An 18,593-nucleotide genomic window follows, 5' to 3' on the forward strand; every position below is an offset into this window, starting at 1 on the left:
AGAAATGCAGGATTTGAAAATGGTTTTGCCCGAGAACAAAAAAGGAGCAGCTCCTTATGGAAGTGGCACTTTAGACCACAACCAGCATCAATGCGTCAGGACTCGGCACCGAGTGCATCAGTGCATAGTGCCCCAACAGTGGTCACGGAGACGGAGCCACAGAAGAACTCTGGGTGAGACCCGCAGTACCAGTCCCATTCCCCTGGTCAGAAGCGGCACCCGAAACAAGGGAGGAGTGGTTCCCCAACTTCGATTCACACTCATGGCACTGGTTGCACTTGCGCCACTGGTCTGACTTGCGGCACCACTTCAGGTCCCACCAGCGCTCCCATTCACAGCATCAATAGCCATCGAGCAGCAGGTTACTTATTTCCCACATTATTTCCATGTCTCTGCACTGGCACTTCAGGCTCAACTTTAAGCTATGTTTTCTGCACTACTGTAAATGAAAATTTCAGATGAAAACCCCATGATGTACTGCCCTGTCCCTCTTGCAAGGTCATGTACTTTCTTTAATTTATCTGCAAAATGCCAGTCCTCATCTACATGGGCTATTTGAAAATTTTTTTTGTTATCCTTCAGCTATCAGCAAATAGCAATTTAATCACACTGTCATTCTGGCTCTCATTCTATACACCGGTCTCCCTATAGATGCTAGTGGTTCTGGTGTCCAAACTGTGGAAGCATCTTGATCTGAGTGCCCTGGACATTGCTGATGTAAGTCTCAGGCCTTCCCACACCTGTGAAAGTTTCTGGACATCAGAGTAGAGAGGACCCTTATCTCTCTAGATAAGCCTCAGGCTCTGTTGGACATTCTGTCCCAGGTCTTAGCTCTCTCACTCGCTCTAGTTAGAGCTGTTCTTCATCTTTAGTGATATTTTGCAGCAGGTGTTGAGCTGGTTCCCTAGGTCTGTCTCTACTTTCAGTCCCCACAGTCTCTCATTTTAATCATCTGTTTCCTGTGGAATCCTTTTCTCTCCCACAAGCAGCCCTATTTCTTGCCTGGGCGTCCCATTTACCCTGCATCATGGTGGCTCTCTATTTTCTTCTCTATCCTTTGTTGGTTTCTCTTATCACAAGTGCAATCTCTCAAGAGGATGTACCCACCTCAGTTCCCTCTCAGACTGTGGAACTTGGATACTTCATCACCTTACTGCTGGGATTTGAACATGTTGCTCCAGGAAGCGTAGGCCTTTGCAACCTGATCCTTACAAAATTTAACTATCCCCTCCACTAAGCTAAATGGAGGCCTGGCTGATAAAGTGGAATTTCCAAGCAAATCATTTCTTTGAAGCTTCACATCGAGAATAGGATAACTCAGGCCTGGAATGATCCACTTACAGAAGATATAAGAGGAAAAAAGGAAGGAAGGAAGTGAACTGAAAACTGTTCATGAACTATCGAAAGTCAATTTTTTTAAAGTTAATAATAGGCCTGTCAATTAATCACAGTTAACTCACGTGATGAACTCAAAAAATTAATTGCTATTCAAAATATTAATCACAATTAATCACAGTTTTACTTGCACTTTTAAACAATAGAGTACCAAGTGAAATTTATTAAATATTTTTGGATTTTTTTTTCTACATTTAAAAAAAAAATTATTTCAGTTACAACACAGAATACAAACTATGCAGGATTCACTTTTTACATTATTATTTTGATTACAAATATTTGCACTGTAAAAATGATAAAAGAAATAGTATTTTTCAATTCTCTTCATACAAGTACTGTAGTGTGATCTCTTTATCATGAACGTGCAACTTACATATGTAGATTTTTTTGTTATATCATTGAACTAAAAAACAAAACTGTGTAAAATTTTAGAGCCTATAAGACCATTCACTCCTACTTCTTGTTCAGCCAATTGCTAAGAGAAACAAGTTTGTTTACATTTACAGGAGATATGCTGCCTGCTTCTAATTTACAATGTCACCTGAAAGTGAGAACAGGCATTCAAATTGGACTTTTGTAGCCAGCATTGCAAGGTATTTATGTGCCACATATGCTAAACAGTCGTATGCCCCTTCATGCTTCGGCCACCATTTCAGAGGATATGCTTCCATGCTGATGATGTTCATTTAAAAAAAAGTGTTAATTACTTAGTGACTGAACTCCTAGGTGGAGAATTGTATGTCACCGGCTCTGTTTTGCCTGCATTCTGCCATGTATTTCATGTTATAGCAGTCTCAGATGATAACACAGCACGTTGTTCATTTTAAGAACACTTTCACACCATTTGACAAAATGCAAAGAAGGTGCCAATGTGAGTTTTCTAAAGTTATCTACAGCACTCGACTCAACGTTTAAGAATCAAAAGTGCCTTCCAAAATCTGATCAGGACGAAGTGTTGAGCATGCTTTCAAAAGTCTTAAAAGAACAACATTCTGCTGCAGAAACTACAGAACCTGAACCACAAAAAAAGAAAATTAATCTTCTGCAGGTAACATCTGACTCAGATGATGAAAATAAACATGCGTCAGACTGCACTGCTTTGGATCATTATCAAGCAGAACCCATTATCAACATGGATGCATGTCCTCTGGAATGATGGTTGAAGAATCAAGGGACAAATGAATCTTTAGCACATCTGGCATATAAATATCTTGCCACGCCAGCTACAACAGTGCCATGAGAACACCTATTCTCACTTTCAGGTGATGTAAAGAAGAAGCAGGCAGAATTATCTCCTGCAAATGTATACAAACTTGTTTGTCTGAGCGATTGGCTGAACAAGAGGTAGGACTGAGTGGACTTGTAGACTCTAAAGCTTTACATTGTTTTGTTTTTGAATGCAGGTTTTTTGTACATAATTCTATGTGTGTAAATTCAACTTTCATGGTAAAGAGATTGCACTACAGTTCTTGTATTTTTCAATTCACCTAATACTATTTATTTTGTTTTTTATAGTGCAAATATTTGTAATAAATATAAGGTGAGTACTGTACAATTTGTATTGTGTTGTAATTGAAATCAATATATTTGAAAATACAGAAAACCTCCAAAATATTTAAATAAAAGATATTCTATTATAGTTTAACAGTGTGATTAATCATGTGATTGACCTTTTTAATCATGCGATTGATCACTTAGCCCTAGTTAATAAAAGTTTAACTGGTGGAATGGTATTCTATATATTTGAAAACCCATAGTTATCTTAGGGTTTCTCCACAGAGGAATGAGCCAAGAGTTATTGATATTGCAGGAGGCTTATTATAGTACTGCTGTGCAAATGATGTAGTGCCAGACTTGAGCATTTGATCTGAGAGGTATAGGAAGTCTATGTACTGTAGATAAGCAAGGTTAGGGCTAGAAAGTAACTTAGACCACACATCCATGTAAGGGTATTAAGAGGAGCAATAACTTCCCTTTTCTGCTGCATGGTTTCCTCAGATCCATGTCTGCTAATTCCCCTTCCTCAGCAGGTGATCAGGGTAAGGATAGAGCCTTGGCTCCATAAACACTCCCTTGACTGTGAATTGACACCTCCTTATCTATTATTGGGAGTAGACTTAGGAGCAGCTCCAGAGTTTCTGGCACCCTAGACAGAATTTGGGAGGCAGCATTTTGTGCGCTCCCCATGGGGCTCGCAGGAGCTTCCGGTTCCACTCCCATTGCGCCGCCGAAGAAAGACCCTCTGCCGAAATGCTGCAGGCAACAGCGGCAGTCATTGAGCTGCTCAGTTGCCTGCTGCTGTTTTCCGTGGCACGTCGACAGAAGGTCCTTCTTCCACGGCACGATGAGAGCGGAACCGGAAGCTCTCGTGCGCCCCATGGGGAGCGCACAAAATGCCGCCCCCTGAATCCTGGTGCCCTAGGCAACCACCAAGGGTCACCTAATGGAAGCGCCGGCCCTGAGTGGACTACATCCACCCTGACTGGAATGGCCCTGCCAACACTGGTTCTCCACTTGCAAGGTCCTCCCTTCTCTTCATGTGTCATTATATAATGCTTGCACTTGTAACTTTCACTCCATGCATCTGAAGAAGTGGGTTTTTTTACCCATGAAAGCTTATGCCTAAATAAATCTGTTAGTCTTTAAGGTACCACCGGACTTCTTGTTGTTTTTGTGGATACAGACTAACACGGCTACCCCCTGATACTTGCAACAGCAAATGATTTAGAAGGAAGCAGCAGAAGATTAACTGCAATTTTCATAAGTCTGTTCAAGTGACTATGCCTTCTGGGTTTACTCTTCCAATGGGGAAATTAGTACACCACTCCTTGTGTAGGGCTGAAGTCACATTCTAACCTTAATGTAAAATAATGGAAAGCCAAGATTCTGTGTGAGAGAACCATATGGACAGTTGAATGCACAAAAATACCTTTGTAGTATAATCATTAACATCAATACCACCTTTTAGGATGAAGCTATACTAATTGTCTTGATGTATCATATCAAAAGTGCATATATTGACTCTTAAGGAAAATTGAAGTTCTTTGGACTTACAGGTAGTGAGGACCAGACCATTATTGCAGAAAAATAGTAGAAACAAGAATGACTTGAATAGAGGTGGAGCACTGTCAGAGAAGCACCTTTTGCAATTCATTATAGAAAATTCTACGGTAACAGTAATAAAGAATAGAATATATCTTCAATTCAGTAATTACATACTACAAAACACTGAACAAGAGATGGATCTAGGGATATTGGCAACTATAACTCTAAAACATTAGACACAGCTCAACTTTATTTCAAAATAAATTATAGGATGTGCAATTATTTAAAAAAATGTGTTAGAGGAAATTTATTCTAGCACTGTGAATAGATCTAGTAGAAGGGCTTGATTTGAAATATTGCACAAAGTTCTGGCCACCTTATTTTAAAAAGTAACCTCACCTAAAACACTGTTTGTTAATATATGTTTGTTTTGGAATAATCTGTTTTTATTAAGCACCAAATTTACCTGTTTTTTAAAATTAACATTATTTAAAAAAATATATTGTTGTATGCTTTATCTTGGGGAAAAAAACTTTTAAAATGTCTTGGTTTTAATGGCATAGAATGTTTTTGAGTGTTGCTTTTAAAATCTGTTCTCAATATCCTAACTAAAATGGAAATGAAAGTAATTAAAATATTGCTGAGTTAAATAAAAAAAGACAATATGTTTTTTTCCTGGAATAGTCTTCAAATCTATTTGTCTATTAACTGTCTATTAATCCTCAAAATTTTATTCCTGGTATTATACATATTATATTATATTCTTACATGTATATTTCCATTAATTTTAATATGAGATGATGACTGCAGTCCATTGTCTTGTACTTGACATAAAGAGATCTATTTTTAGCACCTGTTTTGGAAGTTATTTACCCAGCTCTCTTTATGGTAAGTGGATGTTGTACAGGTATGCGTCCTATGCCGAAATTACACTTTAAACTGATCATCTGTGGAGTCAAAAAATCACCTGTTGTTTTTAGAACATTCGAAGCAACTGTTGACTGTGAAAATGTTGTGGTAATTATTTTATTTTTATTTGCAGGTTGCCTTTTCACAGCACAACACCATCATGGATCTCGTGCAGTTCTTTGTCACCTTCTTCAGGTAAATTGCTGCTTTTGATGTCTGATTGAATCCATACTAATTTGTGTTCCACCAAAGCATTAGATTTGCCAGTTCTTGATTCTTAAGATATTCCTACATGGAAACCTTTAATTTATGTGTGCCAACACTGATTTACTACTGCTGAGGATCCTGACCTCTGTACTTTGGGTAAATACAGTTATTGTCCTCTGGGCTATAATAATGATAGTCTTTGCATTCTTTATGCAAAGATTAGCCAAAATATGTTTCCAACTGTATACCTTCAATGTTAGTATGTAATAGAAATCATAGGCCAGTTATTCTGATTTATATAAATGCAGGTAGACCTACATGTGATGATTTTGAAATAAGTATTTTGTATAGAATTGTTACTATAAACTCATATTACAAAAACTGTAGAAGAAAACTGTTTTTTTTTTAAACAAATCCAGAGTCTCTTCACTTTTCCTCTCTTGAATATGTTGTTAAAAGACAAGAGGGTCTGTGAGATTTGGCTGTGGAAGGAATGCAGTATTAGCCCCTATCTGAAAATGTAGGACTATTCTCTGATCCAAAACACGATTAAATTGAAACACTTTTTAAAAATTCAACTGTTTTACAAGAATGTGTAACTTTTAATGTGTATGAATTACCTACACTACTTTGGAGTATCACTGTTCAGTTATTCCCCAATAACCGTTCAGTATGCAAATTTGTGTACAGTGTCAGACTGCCATTATTCACTAGAGTGCAAGATTATATAATTGCTATATGTTTGTTTCCCAATAACTGTGCAATGTATATGCAAATCTCTCTAATCCGGTTAGCTACTTCAATCTAATCTGCTCTGATTGGTTCTTACACTCAGTGGGTAATATCCTCTTCTTTTGTAAATGAGCGCAGCTCTGGTGATGTCGGTGATTTGGCCTAAAAACTGTTTTAATTTTTCTTTTCTTTGCCAGCTCTTAAGTAATTTGTGGACTGCTTGCCTCTGTATCTCCCTCTGGGATACAACTCACCCAGAAGTGTGCAGGCCATGAGATCGCTACTCTCCAAACTAACGCATTAATCTTGTACCTATTGTCTGGTGCAAAGGGTAGCCCAGCTTTCCCCCTTCACCACAAACAGGCAATATCTAGAGAAATTGTGCCTGCCTAAGGTACAATCTCCCTAGTGATTCTCCTGTGGTAGTGAAGCTGTGCAATGACACCAGCACAGAGGTGTTTCACTAATGTTAGCAATCTTCCTATAGAAATCTGAAAACTTGGTAGCTTGTAGAAAGAAAACAAGAAATTCTATATACAATTAATTACAGTAATCCAACTGAGACATAATGAAGGCTCATATGAGTGGCATCCCACGGACACAGTGCATCTGCAGGTGTGTTGTGATTCTTACATGTGAGGTTTATAATGGTAATAGAGTGGTGATCAAAATGTATTTTGGGATCAAAAACATCATCAAATTTCTAAACCTTTTTGTAAGATTCTATGATATTCTTCAACAAAGGAATTTAAAATGTTAAAACATTATTTGAAAACATCTCTTTCTTTGAGAATTTAAGATTTTGAAATTTTAGATTTCCAAAGCTGCCTATCACTTGAAAACTAATCCAACCAAAATTATATTTTGAGACTACACAAGGCTGAAAGTATAAATTTAGTTATACAGTATAGTGATATCTAAAATGATGATTCTTAATGATGTCACCTAGGTGGAAGTTAGCGTGAATAAATTGTATATTGTTTTTCTTTTTTTAAAAAACACATGATCCCATAGTCAGCTGTCAAACAGTGATAGTGAGGCTGTTATTTATCAACATACTTGCACAAATTACTTTGCTGCATCAAGATGAAAAGCAATATATAAATGCTGAAAAGAGTGATTATAAGTTTTGAGAAGGCTGACATCTCCCTGAATTTTTTCATAAAAGTAGCTAGTTTGGAGCTGTGATGCATGTTAGCAACTGGCCAGATTACAATCATAGCATCATAGGGTTAGAAGGGACCACCAGGGCCATCAAGTCTAACCCCCTGCCAAGATGCAGGATTTGTTGTGTCTTAACCATCCAAAACAGATGGCTATCCAGCCTGTTTTTGAAAACTTCCCATGAAGGAGCTTTTATGACTTCCCTAGGCAGTTTGTTCCAGTATTATACTGTTCTTACAGTTAGGAAGTTTTTCCTGAGCTTCAAACTAAAAGTGTTATACTGTAGTTTGAACCCATTGCCTCTTGTCCCGCCCTCTGTGGCAACATACAGAAATCCAACAAATTGCCATCTGTGGCAATTTTTCTCCATTTTTTTATGGCAACCTTTTAAGTATTTGAAGACCCATTGCCTCTTGTCCTGCCCTCTGTAGCAAGAGAGGCTCTGCATTGACTTGAGGGGAAACCATAGTTGGCAGCAGCATGATTTACTCAACTGCTTTATTCAGGGACAGTATAGCTGATGGCAATCTGAGGAGGGAGCTAGAAAAGGTGCCCTAAAAATTGCTCATCCTGAACAGCTGTCGCCAGCGTACAATAGCTGGAAGGTGTTCCACTACGTGGTTGAAACTTACACATGCCTTGGTAAGTTTCCTGTTGTCGCAGTGTAATAACATGGAAGGTCCGTACACTCCTTGATTGTCCAGATCAAACTGACTGTCTTGCTAGGCAGATCGTTCTGATTGCTCAAGAGCTTGAAAGACGTCCCATCAAATTGTGGTGCTGAGTGAGAAGTAATTTGCTGAAGAGGGTCAACTAACTGAGAAGAGTTTGGGGTACATATTCTTCTGGAAGGGACACCTACAAAACAAGTCACATAACATGGGAGATGGCTTTGCAGTTAGAAAAAATCTCGTCTCTCGTTTGGAGAGCCTACCCATTGGTATAAATGACAGATTGATGAAGCTTCAGCTGCCCTGAGAGGTGGATGTTATGCTTCGGTAATCAGTCAAACATGCAAACAGTCACTAACTCTGATGAGGGGAAGGAGCAAATTTACTCCAAACTAAATAATCTGATCTGATTGACTCCCTGCTCATGTTGGCGATGATAATTCTATATGGTGCAGCATACTTGGCAAACATAGCATTGGCAGAATAAACAGTAATGTCTTACTTTTGCTGACGGACATGTTGGGCACCAATTATTTAATCACAAACAGTCTTTCACTTCCATGACAAATACAAAATAAATTGGATGCATCCTTGGTCATGTCATTGGCATCTGAGTGACTATGTGTTGGTCCGATAGCAGGACCTACAGGATGTGCACATAACCTGGGTATTACACTGAACTGATTGCTAGACTGACCATTGTCTTGTTCATTCAAGGTTCTCCCTTTCTATTTGGCCGAAAATGCATAACAAACAGTCATTTAAGCATCTAAGGCCTGGTCTACACTACGCATTTAAACTGATTTTAGCAGCGTTAAACCGATTTAACGCTGTACCCGTCCACACTACGAGGCCCTTTATATCGATATAAAGGGATCTTTATATCGGTTTCTGTACTCCTCCCCAACGAGAGGAGTAGCACTAAAATCGGTATTACCATATCAGATTAGGGTTAGTGTGGCCGCAAATCGACGGTATTGGCCTCCGGGCGGTATCCCACAGTGCACCACTGTGACCGCTCTGGACAGCAATCTCAGCTCGGATGCAGTGGCCAGGTAAACAGGAAAAGCCCCGCGAAATTTTGATTTTAATTTCCTGTTTGCCCAGCTTGGAGCTCTGATCAGCATGGGTGGCAATGCAGTCCCAAATCCAAAAAGAGCTCCAGCATGGACCATACGGGAGATACTGAATCTGATCGCTGTATGGGGAAACAAATCTGTTCAATCAGAGCTCCATTACAGAAGACGAAATGCCAAAGCGTTTGAAAAAAAAATCTACAGGCTACATAGTGCTGCCTGACAAGCGTAACGGGAAGTCAGAGACTCAAACGGACGCTCATGGAGGGAGGGAGGGGGTACTGAGGACTCCAGCTATCCCACAGTCCACAGCAGTCTCCAAAAAGTATTTGCATTCTTGGCTGAGCTCCCAATGCCTGTAGGGTCAAACACATTGTCCAGCGCGGTTCAGGGAATAGCTCGTCAATTCACTCCCTCCCCCCCCCCACGTGAAAGAAAAGGGAAAGAAATAATTTCTTGACTTTTTCTAATGTCACCCTATGTCTACTGAATGCTGCTGGTAGACGTGATGCTGCAGCAGTGAAGAGCAGTATCCGCTCCTCTCCCCTCCCTGGTGGCAGACGGTACAATATGACTGATAAACGTCGTCACTATCAGCCCGTGAATGCTCCTGGCTGGCCTCAGGTGAGGTCGGCTGGGGGCGCCAGGGTAAAAATAGGAATGATTCCTAGTCATTCCCAGTAGATGGGACAGAACAGCTGGTAACCGTCCTCATCATAGCAACTGGGGGCTGAGCTCCATCAGCCCCCTTCCTTTCCTGTGTAAAGAAAAGATTCTGTACTGCCTGGACTATCATAGCAGCGGGATGCTGGGCTCCTCTCCTCCGCACCGCTTAATGTCCTGCCTGGACTGTCATAGCACTGGGAGGCTGTCTCCCCCTCATTTTATCTCAGTAACAAGTCAGTGTTTCTTATTCCTGCATTCTTTATAACTTCATGACACAAATGGGGGGGGACACTGCCACGGTAGCCCAGGAAGGTTGGAGGAGGAAGGAAGCAACGGGTGGGCTTGTTGCAGGGGCACCCCCAGTGAATGGCATGCAGCTCATCATTTCTGTGGGATCTGACACGAAGCGGCTGTGCTCTCTGGTACACTGCTTCTCTAGTACACTTGCCCCAAATTCTAGGCAGGACTGACTCTATTTTTAGAAACCATAAGGGAGGGATTGACTCAGGGAGTCATTCCCAGTTTTGCTTTTGTGCCCCCAGCCGACGTCAGCCAGGGGCACCCATGATAGCAGCAGACAGCACAGAAGGACAGATAACCATCATCTCATTGCCAAATTACCCTGGCAGCAGACGGTACAGAATGACTGGTAACCATCTCTGCTATCATGCAAAAGCAAATGAATGCTGCTGTGTAGCGCTGGAGTATCGCCTCTGTCCGCGGCATCCAGTACACATACAGTAACTGTAAAAAAAAAAAGCTGAACGGGCTCCATGGTTGCCATACTATGGCATCTGCCAGAACAATCCAGGGAAAAAGGCGTGAAATGATTGTCTACCGTTGCTTTCCCGGAGAAAGGAATGACTGACGACATTTACCCAGAACATCCTGCGACAATGATTTTTGCCCCATCAGCCACTGGGCTCTCAACCCAGAATTCTAAGGGGCGGGGGAGACTGCGGGAACTATGGGATAGCTACGGAATAGCTATCCACAGTGCAACACTCCGGAAATCGATGCTAGCCTCGGACCATGGACGCACACCGCCGAATTAATGTGCTTAGTGTGGCCGCATGTACTCGACTTTATACAATCTGTTTTATAAAACTGGTTTATGTAAAATCGGAATTATCCTGTAGTATAGACGTACCTTAAATGTTGCCCAGATGAAAGATCCATCAACCACCGAACAATTCTCAACACAGCTAACTATCATTTTGAAAACTCTTCCAACAATCAATGATGATGTATCTGCTTAATGGGTGTAGTCCTGTGTGATACAATCTCTAATAAAGTTGTGAATTGTGTTCGATATACGAAATGCCATCATGCAGCTTGGCTCAATGATAATGGTTCTGAAATATTAAATCTTCATGCCAAACAGGCAAGGTCATGATGTGCTCTTACCTGACCTGCCCTCTGAGTTGAAAAAGGCCAGATATAGAACAGCTTGCAGCACATTTCAACACAAATTCTGCCAAAAGCAAAATATGTGGTTTGAACACCAACTGGCTGATTTGCAGGTCCTTGCAGAATAACATGACCCCCAAAACTTTTATGATATGGTCAAAGCTGTGTATGGCCCTACCCAATCTGCCCTTACCACTAACAAGTGCTGATGATGAATTTCTCATCACAGATCACACTATCATCCACCAGTGGTGGTGTGAACACTTTACTGAATTGTTTAATCGTCTGTCTACTGTCCCTGATGGGTCACTGGATAAAATCTGTAAACTACCTACATCTAATGCACTTGCTGATCCACGTTCATGAGCCGAGGTGCTAAAGGCTGTTCAAGCAATGAAAAATAACACATATCCTGGTCCTAATGCGTTCCAGCTGAAGTTTTCAAACATGGAGAGAATCCTCTCATTGACAAGCTTTTTGAATTCTTATCATGTCTGGCTTCAAGATATCATACTGCAACAACTAAAAGATGCTAACCTTGTCACTACTTATAAGTGCAAAAGCTTAAACCGTGACTATGGTATCTACTGCAGCCAGGGCTGGCTCCAGGGTTTTTGCTGCCCCAAGCGGCGGAAAAAAAAAAGTCGCAATCGCGATTGGTGGCAGCTCCACCACGCCGCTTTCTTCTTCAGTGGCAGGTCCTTCCCTCTGAGAGGGACCAAGGGACCTGCTGCCGAATTTCCGCTGAAGAGCCTGACTTGCCACCCCTTCCCCTTGGCCACCCCAAGCACCTGCTTGCTGGGCTGGTGCCTGGAGCAGGCCCTGACTGCAGCATCTCCTTACTCTCCGTGCCCGGTAACATTCCTGCATGGATTCTCTTGAACCAGCTCCTGGTTTGCAAAGTTCAGTCTGAGTCACAGTGTAGCTTTTATGTTCAGTGGAGTACTGTGGCATGATTTTCATTGTCAAGACAATTAAAATAAAAATGTCAAGAACAACATCAACCTTTGTACATCATGTTTCTCAGTCTAATCAAAGTTTTTGACATGGTCAACCACACGGCCATCTGGAAATTGCGTACTAAATTTGGATGCCCAGATAAATTTATTAATATTGTTTGGCAACTCCATGAAGGCATGGATTGAAAAGTTAGTGTTAATGGTGATCTAACAGATCCATTTCCAGTTACAAGTGGGGTGAAGTAAGGATGTTTTTTCTCCTAGCCATTTTGTTCATACTTTGCTGTGATGCTAGAGAAAACACTTCATGGCTCTTCAAATGGTGACTTTCTACACGTTTGAACTGACAGGTTCTTTAATCTTTCTTGTCTACTTGCAAATACCAAGGTGAGCGAAGCTTTGATCTAGGAACTGTTCTACTCCAATGACTGCACCTTGGTGGCACATTCTGAAGCAGCATTACAAGATTGTACAAACCACCTTGCTGTGGTGGCTCATAACTTTGGCCTTACCATCAGCCAAACAAAAGCTGTGCCTGCCATCTTTTCAACAAGTTTACCAAGAACCATCAATAATCTTGGAAGGTATCATGCTCCAAACCATCGAACCGTTTATTTAACTCAGCAGTATGTTAAATAATGAAGTGACAGTTGATCACAAAATAGATGCACAAATTAAGAAAGTCAGCACCACATATTGTTGCCTTTTATCACTGAATTTGAAAGGAACATGGAATCTATCTATAGACACAAATTAAAGTATATAATGCTGTTATCCTCATGACGTTTCTCTTCACATGTTTCTGACATACCAGGTACAATCCAGACTAATGAGCAAGTGTGGCACCCCTGCCTTACAGCCTTGGGTTCCTTACAATGCTTTGCTGAAGTAGCTCCCACCTGGGTCACTCACAAAGAACCTTCAAGCATGTAAGCCACATCCTGAGTGTCTGTGGGCAACTGCAAACTGCCAGCCACACTTGGGTTACACTCTGGCTCTCGTCAGTCTGTGGCTAGTGAGATAAATGTTGTTCTTCCCAAACTAGTCCATGGTAGGGTTTCTCAAACAGGGGTCGCTGCTTGTGTAGGGAAAGCCCCTGGTGGGCCAGGCTGGTTTGTTTACCTGCCCTGTCTGCAGGTCTGGCTGATCACGGCGCCCACTGGCTGCAGATCACTGCTCTGGGCCAATGGGAGCTGCTGGAAGCGGCGTCCAATAAGTCCCTTGGCCCGTGCTGCTTCCAACAGCTCTCATTGGCTTGGAGTAGCGATCTGTGGCCAGTGGAAGCTGCAATCAGCTGGACCTGCAGATGGGGTAGGTAAACAAACAGGCCCGGCCCACCAGGGGCTTTCCCTACACAAGCAGCGTCCCCTGTTTGAGAAACCCTGGTTTATGGAATCAAATGAAGACCCATTAGTACTAACTGTGTTTGTCTATGTCCTCCACGAAATCAGGGAGGCTATTATTATTATTATTATTATTATAAGTCTCAAATGAAATCTTCATGGTGTTGGTGATAACTAAGGTTAAGATTTTGTCACAGGTATTTTTAGTAAAAATGTCACAGACAATAAACAAAAATTCATGTGACCTGTCTCTGAGTTTTATGAAAAATATCCTGGGGGGCACAAATAGACCACTGCCAGAGACTTGCAGCTGCTGCGACCCCACCGCTGCTACTGTGGCAGGGCTGACTGCTGTTGCTCCAGCCCCAGAGGGGGCTGACCCAATCCTGGTCGCTGCTCTAATGGCTCCGGGGCTGGCTGTTGGCCACTGTTCCGGCGGCCTTGAGGCTCACCACTAGTCAGCTATTCCAGCTGCCCCAGGATTGACTGCTGGTCACTGTACTGGCAGCCCCACTGCTACTCCTGCAGCAGAGGCTGACCACCATTGCTCCAGCTCCAGGGGTTATGACCCAACCCCAGTTGCTGCTTCAGCTCTGCGGCTGTTGCTCCAGTGGCCCAGGGCTGAGAGCTGCTCCAGCCCTGCCCAGAAGAAGTCATGGAGATTCCGGGAAGTCACAGAATCCATGACAGAATCATCTCCTTAGTCATAGTTGAACTCTGGCAAGCATTTAGTTCTTTCAGAAACATTTCTATATTGAGTAATTAGTAAATCAATACTAAACTACTTCAACTGCAGTCTCAACTTACACAAATCATGCATCCGACGAAGTGGGTATTCACCCACGAAAGCTCACGCTCCAATACTTCTGTTAGTCTATAAGGTGCCACAGGACTCTTTGCTGCTTTTATAGAACCAGATTAACATGGCTACCCCTTTGATACTTGACACAAATAATACTAGATTGATAGGAAATTTTCTTAGCATTTCAGGAACCTTTATGTGTTATAATCAAAAAGCTTACATCTTTAGATCAGCCATGTAGCTGTTTCACCTCCTGCACGTCAACATCTTGTTCTCTTACTTAAGCCCTAGTTCACATTTTTTTCTTCCTTCGCACTCTATGAATCCCCTTCTCTGTCAGCCTGTCTCATTTGGTGGTGTACATTGTAATGCCCCCCCTGCACCTTGATTACCTTATGTAACTAGTTTGGAATTGATGTAGTGTTCTTCCTACCTCCTTCCAGGGTTGTTGAAACCTTTTGTCAAATTTTGTCATCCTTTGTTGAAACATGATATCTTTAGCCATCAGTTTAAAGACAATTTGAGGCTATTATGTTATTCTTTTGGAATACCCCAGTACACAATGTTAATCATTTGTTGTCAGTTGGCATTCGGTTGTTTTTACAAAATAAAGTATCACACTTGACAACATTGCTTATCATATATCTCTGTTAGGTAGTATCTGTGATATAGCCTGGCCAGAGGGCAGCAGGGGAGTGATAGATAGGAGATATGTAAGCCCCAGGATGATGAGAGCCTTATTCCCTGTAGAGGGAAGAGAGGCTGCTACAGATTATTTAGAACACCTGAAGCCAATTAAGCCAATTAGAGCACCTGAAGCCAGTCACCTGATAAAACTCCCCTGCTTCAGTCAGAGTTGGAGGAGCTGAAGCAGAGTGGTTTAGTGTTGGAGCAGAGAAGAGTTTGAAGGAGAGCAGTTTGGAGGGAAGCAGAGGGGAGTTTGGAAAAGTGCTGTGGCGGGCCAGAAGACCAAGGTAAAGGGAAACCTGGCTTGTACAGAGCAGAGGGACTCCACAGTCACAAGGGGTTGGGAGAAAGCCCAAGCAGCAAGAGGGCAGGAAGCCCCCCAAGCTGAAGGGTCAGAGAGGGAAATAGCCCAGGGAAGGGAATTGCTAGCTCAAGTGGTTTACCGCTATCCCTAGGGCCCCTGGACTGGGACCCGGAGTAGAGGGTGGGCCCAGGTCCCTCCCTCTCCACTCCCCTTCTCTGGGATACTAGTGGGACAGTTAATACCCCAGATCAGGGGCGAGAAATGGCACCCTGAACATCCCCACAAGAAGAGAAAGTGCGGGACACATCATAGTAGTGCCAGCAATTTACCACATATCCTTGTGGATGGTAACTCAATTACATTTAAACAATATATTAGAAAAATGTGCTTTTCCTTTATCTGTTAATGACCTTCAATATTAGACTTCATCTTGTTTTCATATTGCAGAGAAGCCAAGGCAGTCATTCTTCTTTGCATAGGGTCAACTCCTGTCAATAATGACTGTAAGTGTAGCTCAGAGATGACATAGCTAGACAATGATCAATCAGAATGGATGAGCCAAAGGAAAAATCATCACGTTCCTTCACAGTGGCAAAGAGAATGAAGCAACTACATATATGATGAATAGTAAATGTATATATGTAGCAAGAAATCTTGCTAGATTTTTCCTCTAACTACACATAGGAAAATTACAATCTCTAATGTATGTTCTCTGTTGCAGATAAGGCACTCCTAGGCTCTGTGACACTTCCTTGGGGCACCCGGAACTATGAGTGACCCTGTTACCCCTTTGCGTTGGCAAAGAGACTTGCTGGAGCTAAATTAGATGGCAGCTTCCTTCTCAGAACTTCTGCCAGCCTTTACTTTGCCTTGCAGGTAACACATGGTGCACCCAGTCCCCCTTGAAGAGCGTTTCGCCATGGGATCCAGTCTCTCTCACTGGACACTCACTGTTCATGAAATCTGCTGCCTCCAAAGAGACAATGTGCACAGCAGCTTACTTAAGTCAACTAAGAATTCACATTTTTGATAGAACAAAGAGAAGTTTATTAACAACGATAGAAATTCAAGTGATTCTCAGTAAGTACAGGAGAAACAGATATAGTTACAAATAGAACAAAAGTATAGCATGCTTCTAGTAGACTAAACGTAACTTTAGCAAACTAAACTCTTTGTCTAAGTTACTCATCTAAAGCAATCTCTCAGTGTCACCAGACTCTTGGGCCAGGATCCAGCTTTCATGGAGACAACAAAGTGCTGTTCTTTTTGCTTCCTTAGTGATGGACACCCCCCCTCAAAGGGGTTCTCATTCCTCCTTACAGTCCAGAGAACCTTTGAAATGTATCCCTCTGAAGTGTACCACCTGACAAAGTTCTTCTCTTCTGCTGTTGGTTCTTCAGTGTGCTGACACCATATTGTCTTTCTCATTCTCCCGCTGACTTACTTTTCTTATTGACTTAATATGCAAATGAAGTTAGCTTTGTGTTGACTTACACAGTACTTGATTTACATCAAAGACCTAGGAACACAGATAAATCAACATTCCTTTGTATGGGAAAAAGTTGTTTATCTATCCGGCCTGTTTACATAATTTAAACATATTTTCAGTATATACATACAGCTTCTTGAATAACCTCCATCCATGCATCTCGAAATGCTTTTGGTGACCATAATGTTATAAGCTTTCATTTGACACCCTACACAACATTCTTTATAGATAAGTACTATGACAGCAGTATGTTATGTGTTGTGAGTTTGGCAGACCTGATAGGAGTTCCTGTTACATGACAGTGAACCCTTTGCAAGTGAGCACTGAAGGACTTTTAGGGCACAACCTGCTGCTAGAACTGCTGTTAGAGGAATCCAAGCCTCTGTCCTCTGGATCCCCAGGTTGTTTCAAGATCCTGGAATCTGAATGGAATCCAGCCACTATCCTAAACTCAGGATCACTAATCACACTCTCAGGGGACAGGACCTTCTATTTAGCATCCTCTTCCAAATGAATCTGCTGTCCATCCACTTAGACCCCTCTGGGCACAGCACTGACCCTTCAGACTCCTCAGTACTTAAACTCTCCCCTCCCAGAACTCCACCCGAAAGATGTGAAGCTTTGTCTTACAGTTCAATGCTCTCAGGGGCACGCAGCAGTTGTGAAGGCTGCTATACTTTGTACAGTCTAACATCTATATGATCTTTTACCCTTAATCATGTAAAGTACAGGAGAGTACAGATCATACAGAATAATAAAACATCCTAAACTCAATGTCCCTCACTAGCTTACCTTTCCCTTCGGAGTCCTTGGGGGATCATGTTTGTTCTGTCAGGCAAAGTGGGATGAGGTAATATTTTATTGAACCAACTTCTGTTGGTGAGAGACACAAGCTGGCAGGCAGACAGACAGGGTCATCTGCCTCCTTGCCCTGCATCAGCCTCCCTCATCTTAATCTGGTACCAAATGACTTTCCCCTTAGATCCCCCGTGTGAGTTCTTTTATAGCAGGGATCAATTGCTTCTTTTTCTCTAGTCCTGGTAATTTTCCCTTACATTCCACAACTCCCTTCCTTCAGATATGAGAAGGAAGTGTCTTCTCTCAGGCTATGTCTACGCCACCGCGGTAAGTTGGCCTATGCTACACAACTCCAGCTATGTGAATAACATAGCTGGAGGCGACGTACCTTAGATTGAATTACCGTGGAGTCTACACCGTGGGAAGTCCATGGGAGAAAATCTCATGTCGACTTACCTTACTCCTCTTGTTGGGGGTAGAGTACAGGGATCAACTGGAGAGCGATCTGCAGTCAATTTGGCGAGTCTTTATTAGACCCACTAAATCACCTACCAGTAGAGTGTCGATCCCAGCTGTAGTGTAGACCTGCCCTCAGTTTGAACAAATCCACTGTCCCAAAGCATTTTACTTTGAATAGATCATCGCTGAGTGCTGATCACTCACCATTGTCTCTGGCATGACAGAAACGTGACACAACCCTGCCAGCGCATGGTGGATCCACATATGTATAGGCTTTCCAGGACACAATAATTTCATGATACTGTTTAATAAAATCATCCTCAATTCAGAAGTTGTACGGACAGAACTCCCAAATCATCTCATTCCCACACAGACAAAATTGTAAATGTCAGGAGGTATTAAAGTGAGTGTTATTAGGATTGCTAGCATTGAAGAGCTAGAAAACAATTCTGACATGAACATGTGGAAACCTGTGTC

General features: G+C 42.0%; 1 protein-coding gene across 3 annotated transcripts in view; it reads left to right on the forward strand.

Moving 5' to 3' along the window:
• The window catches only part of ATRNL1 (attractin like 1), a 1,022,247-nt gene that overhangs the window by 582,292 nt on the left and 421,362 nt on the right, over positions 1–18,593 (forward strand). For all 3 annotated transcript variants that reach the window (XR_004001240.1, XM_030569367.1, XM_030569368.1), the window contains exon 25: positions 5,483–5,544. Coding sequence is in view for 2 of the 3 variants with exons in the window: in XM_030569367.1 (XP_030425227.1) it covers positions 5,483–5,544 (62 nt within the window). In the remaining variant the exon portion in view is untranslated. The remainder of the gene's footprint in view (positions 1–5,482; positions 5,545–18,593) is intronic.

This window comes from Gopherus evgoodei, chromosome 7 (genome assembly GCF_007399415.2).
Source record: "Gopherus evgoodei ecotype Sinaloan lineage chromosome 7, rGopEvg1_v1.p, whole genome shotgun sequence".
NCBI lineage: Eukaryota > Metazoa > Chordata > Testudines > Testudinidae > Gopherus > Gopherus evgoodei.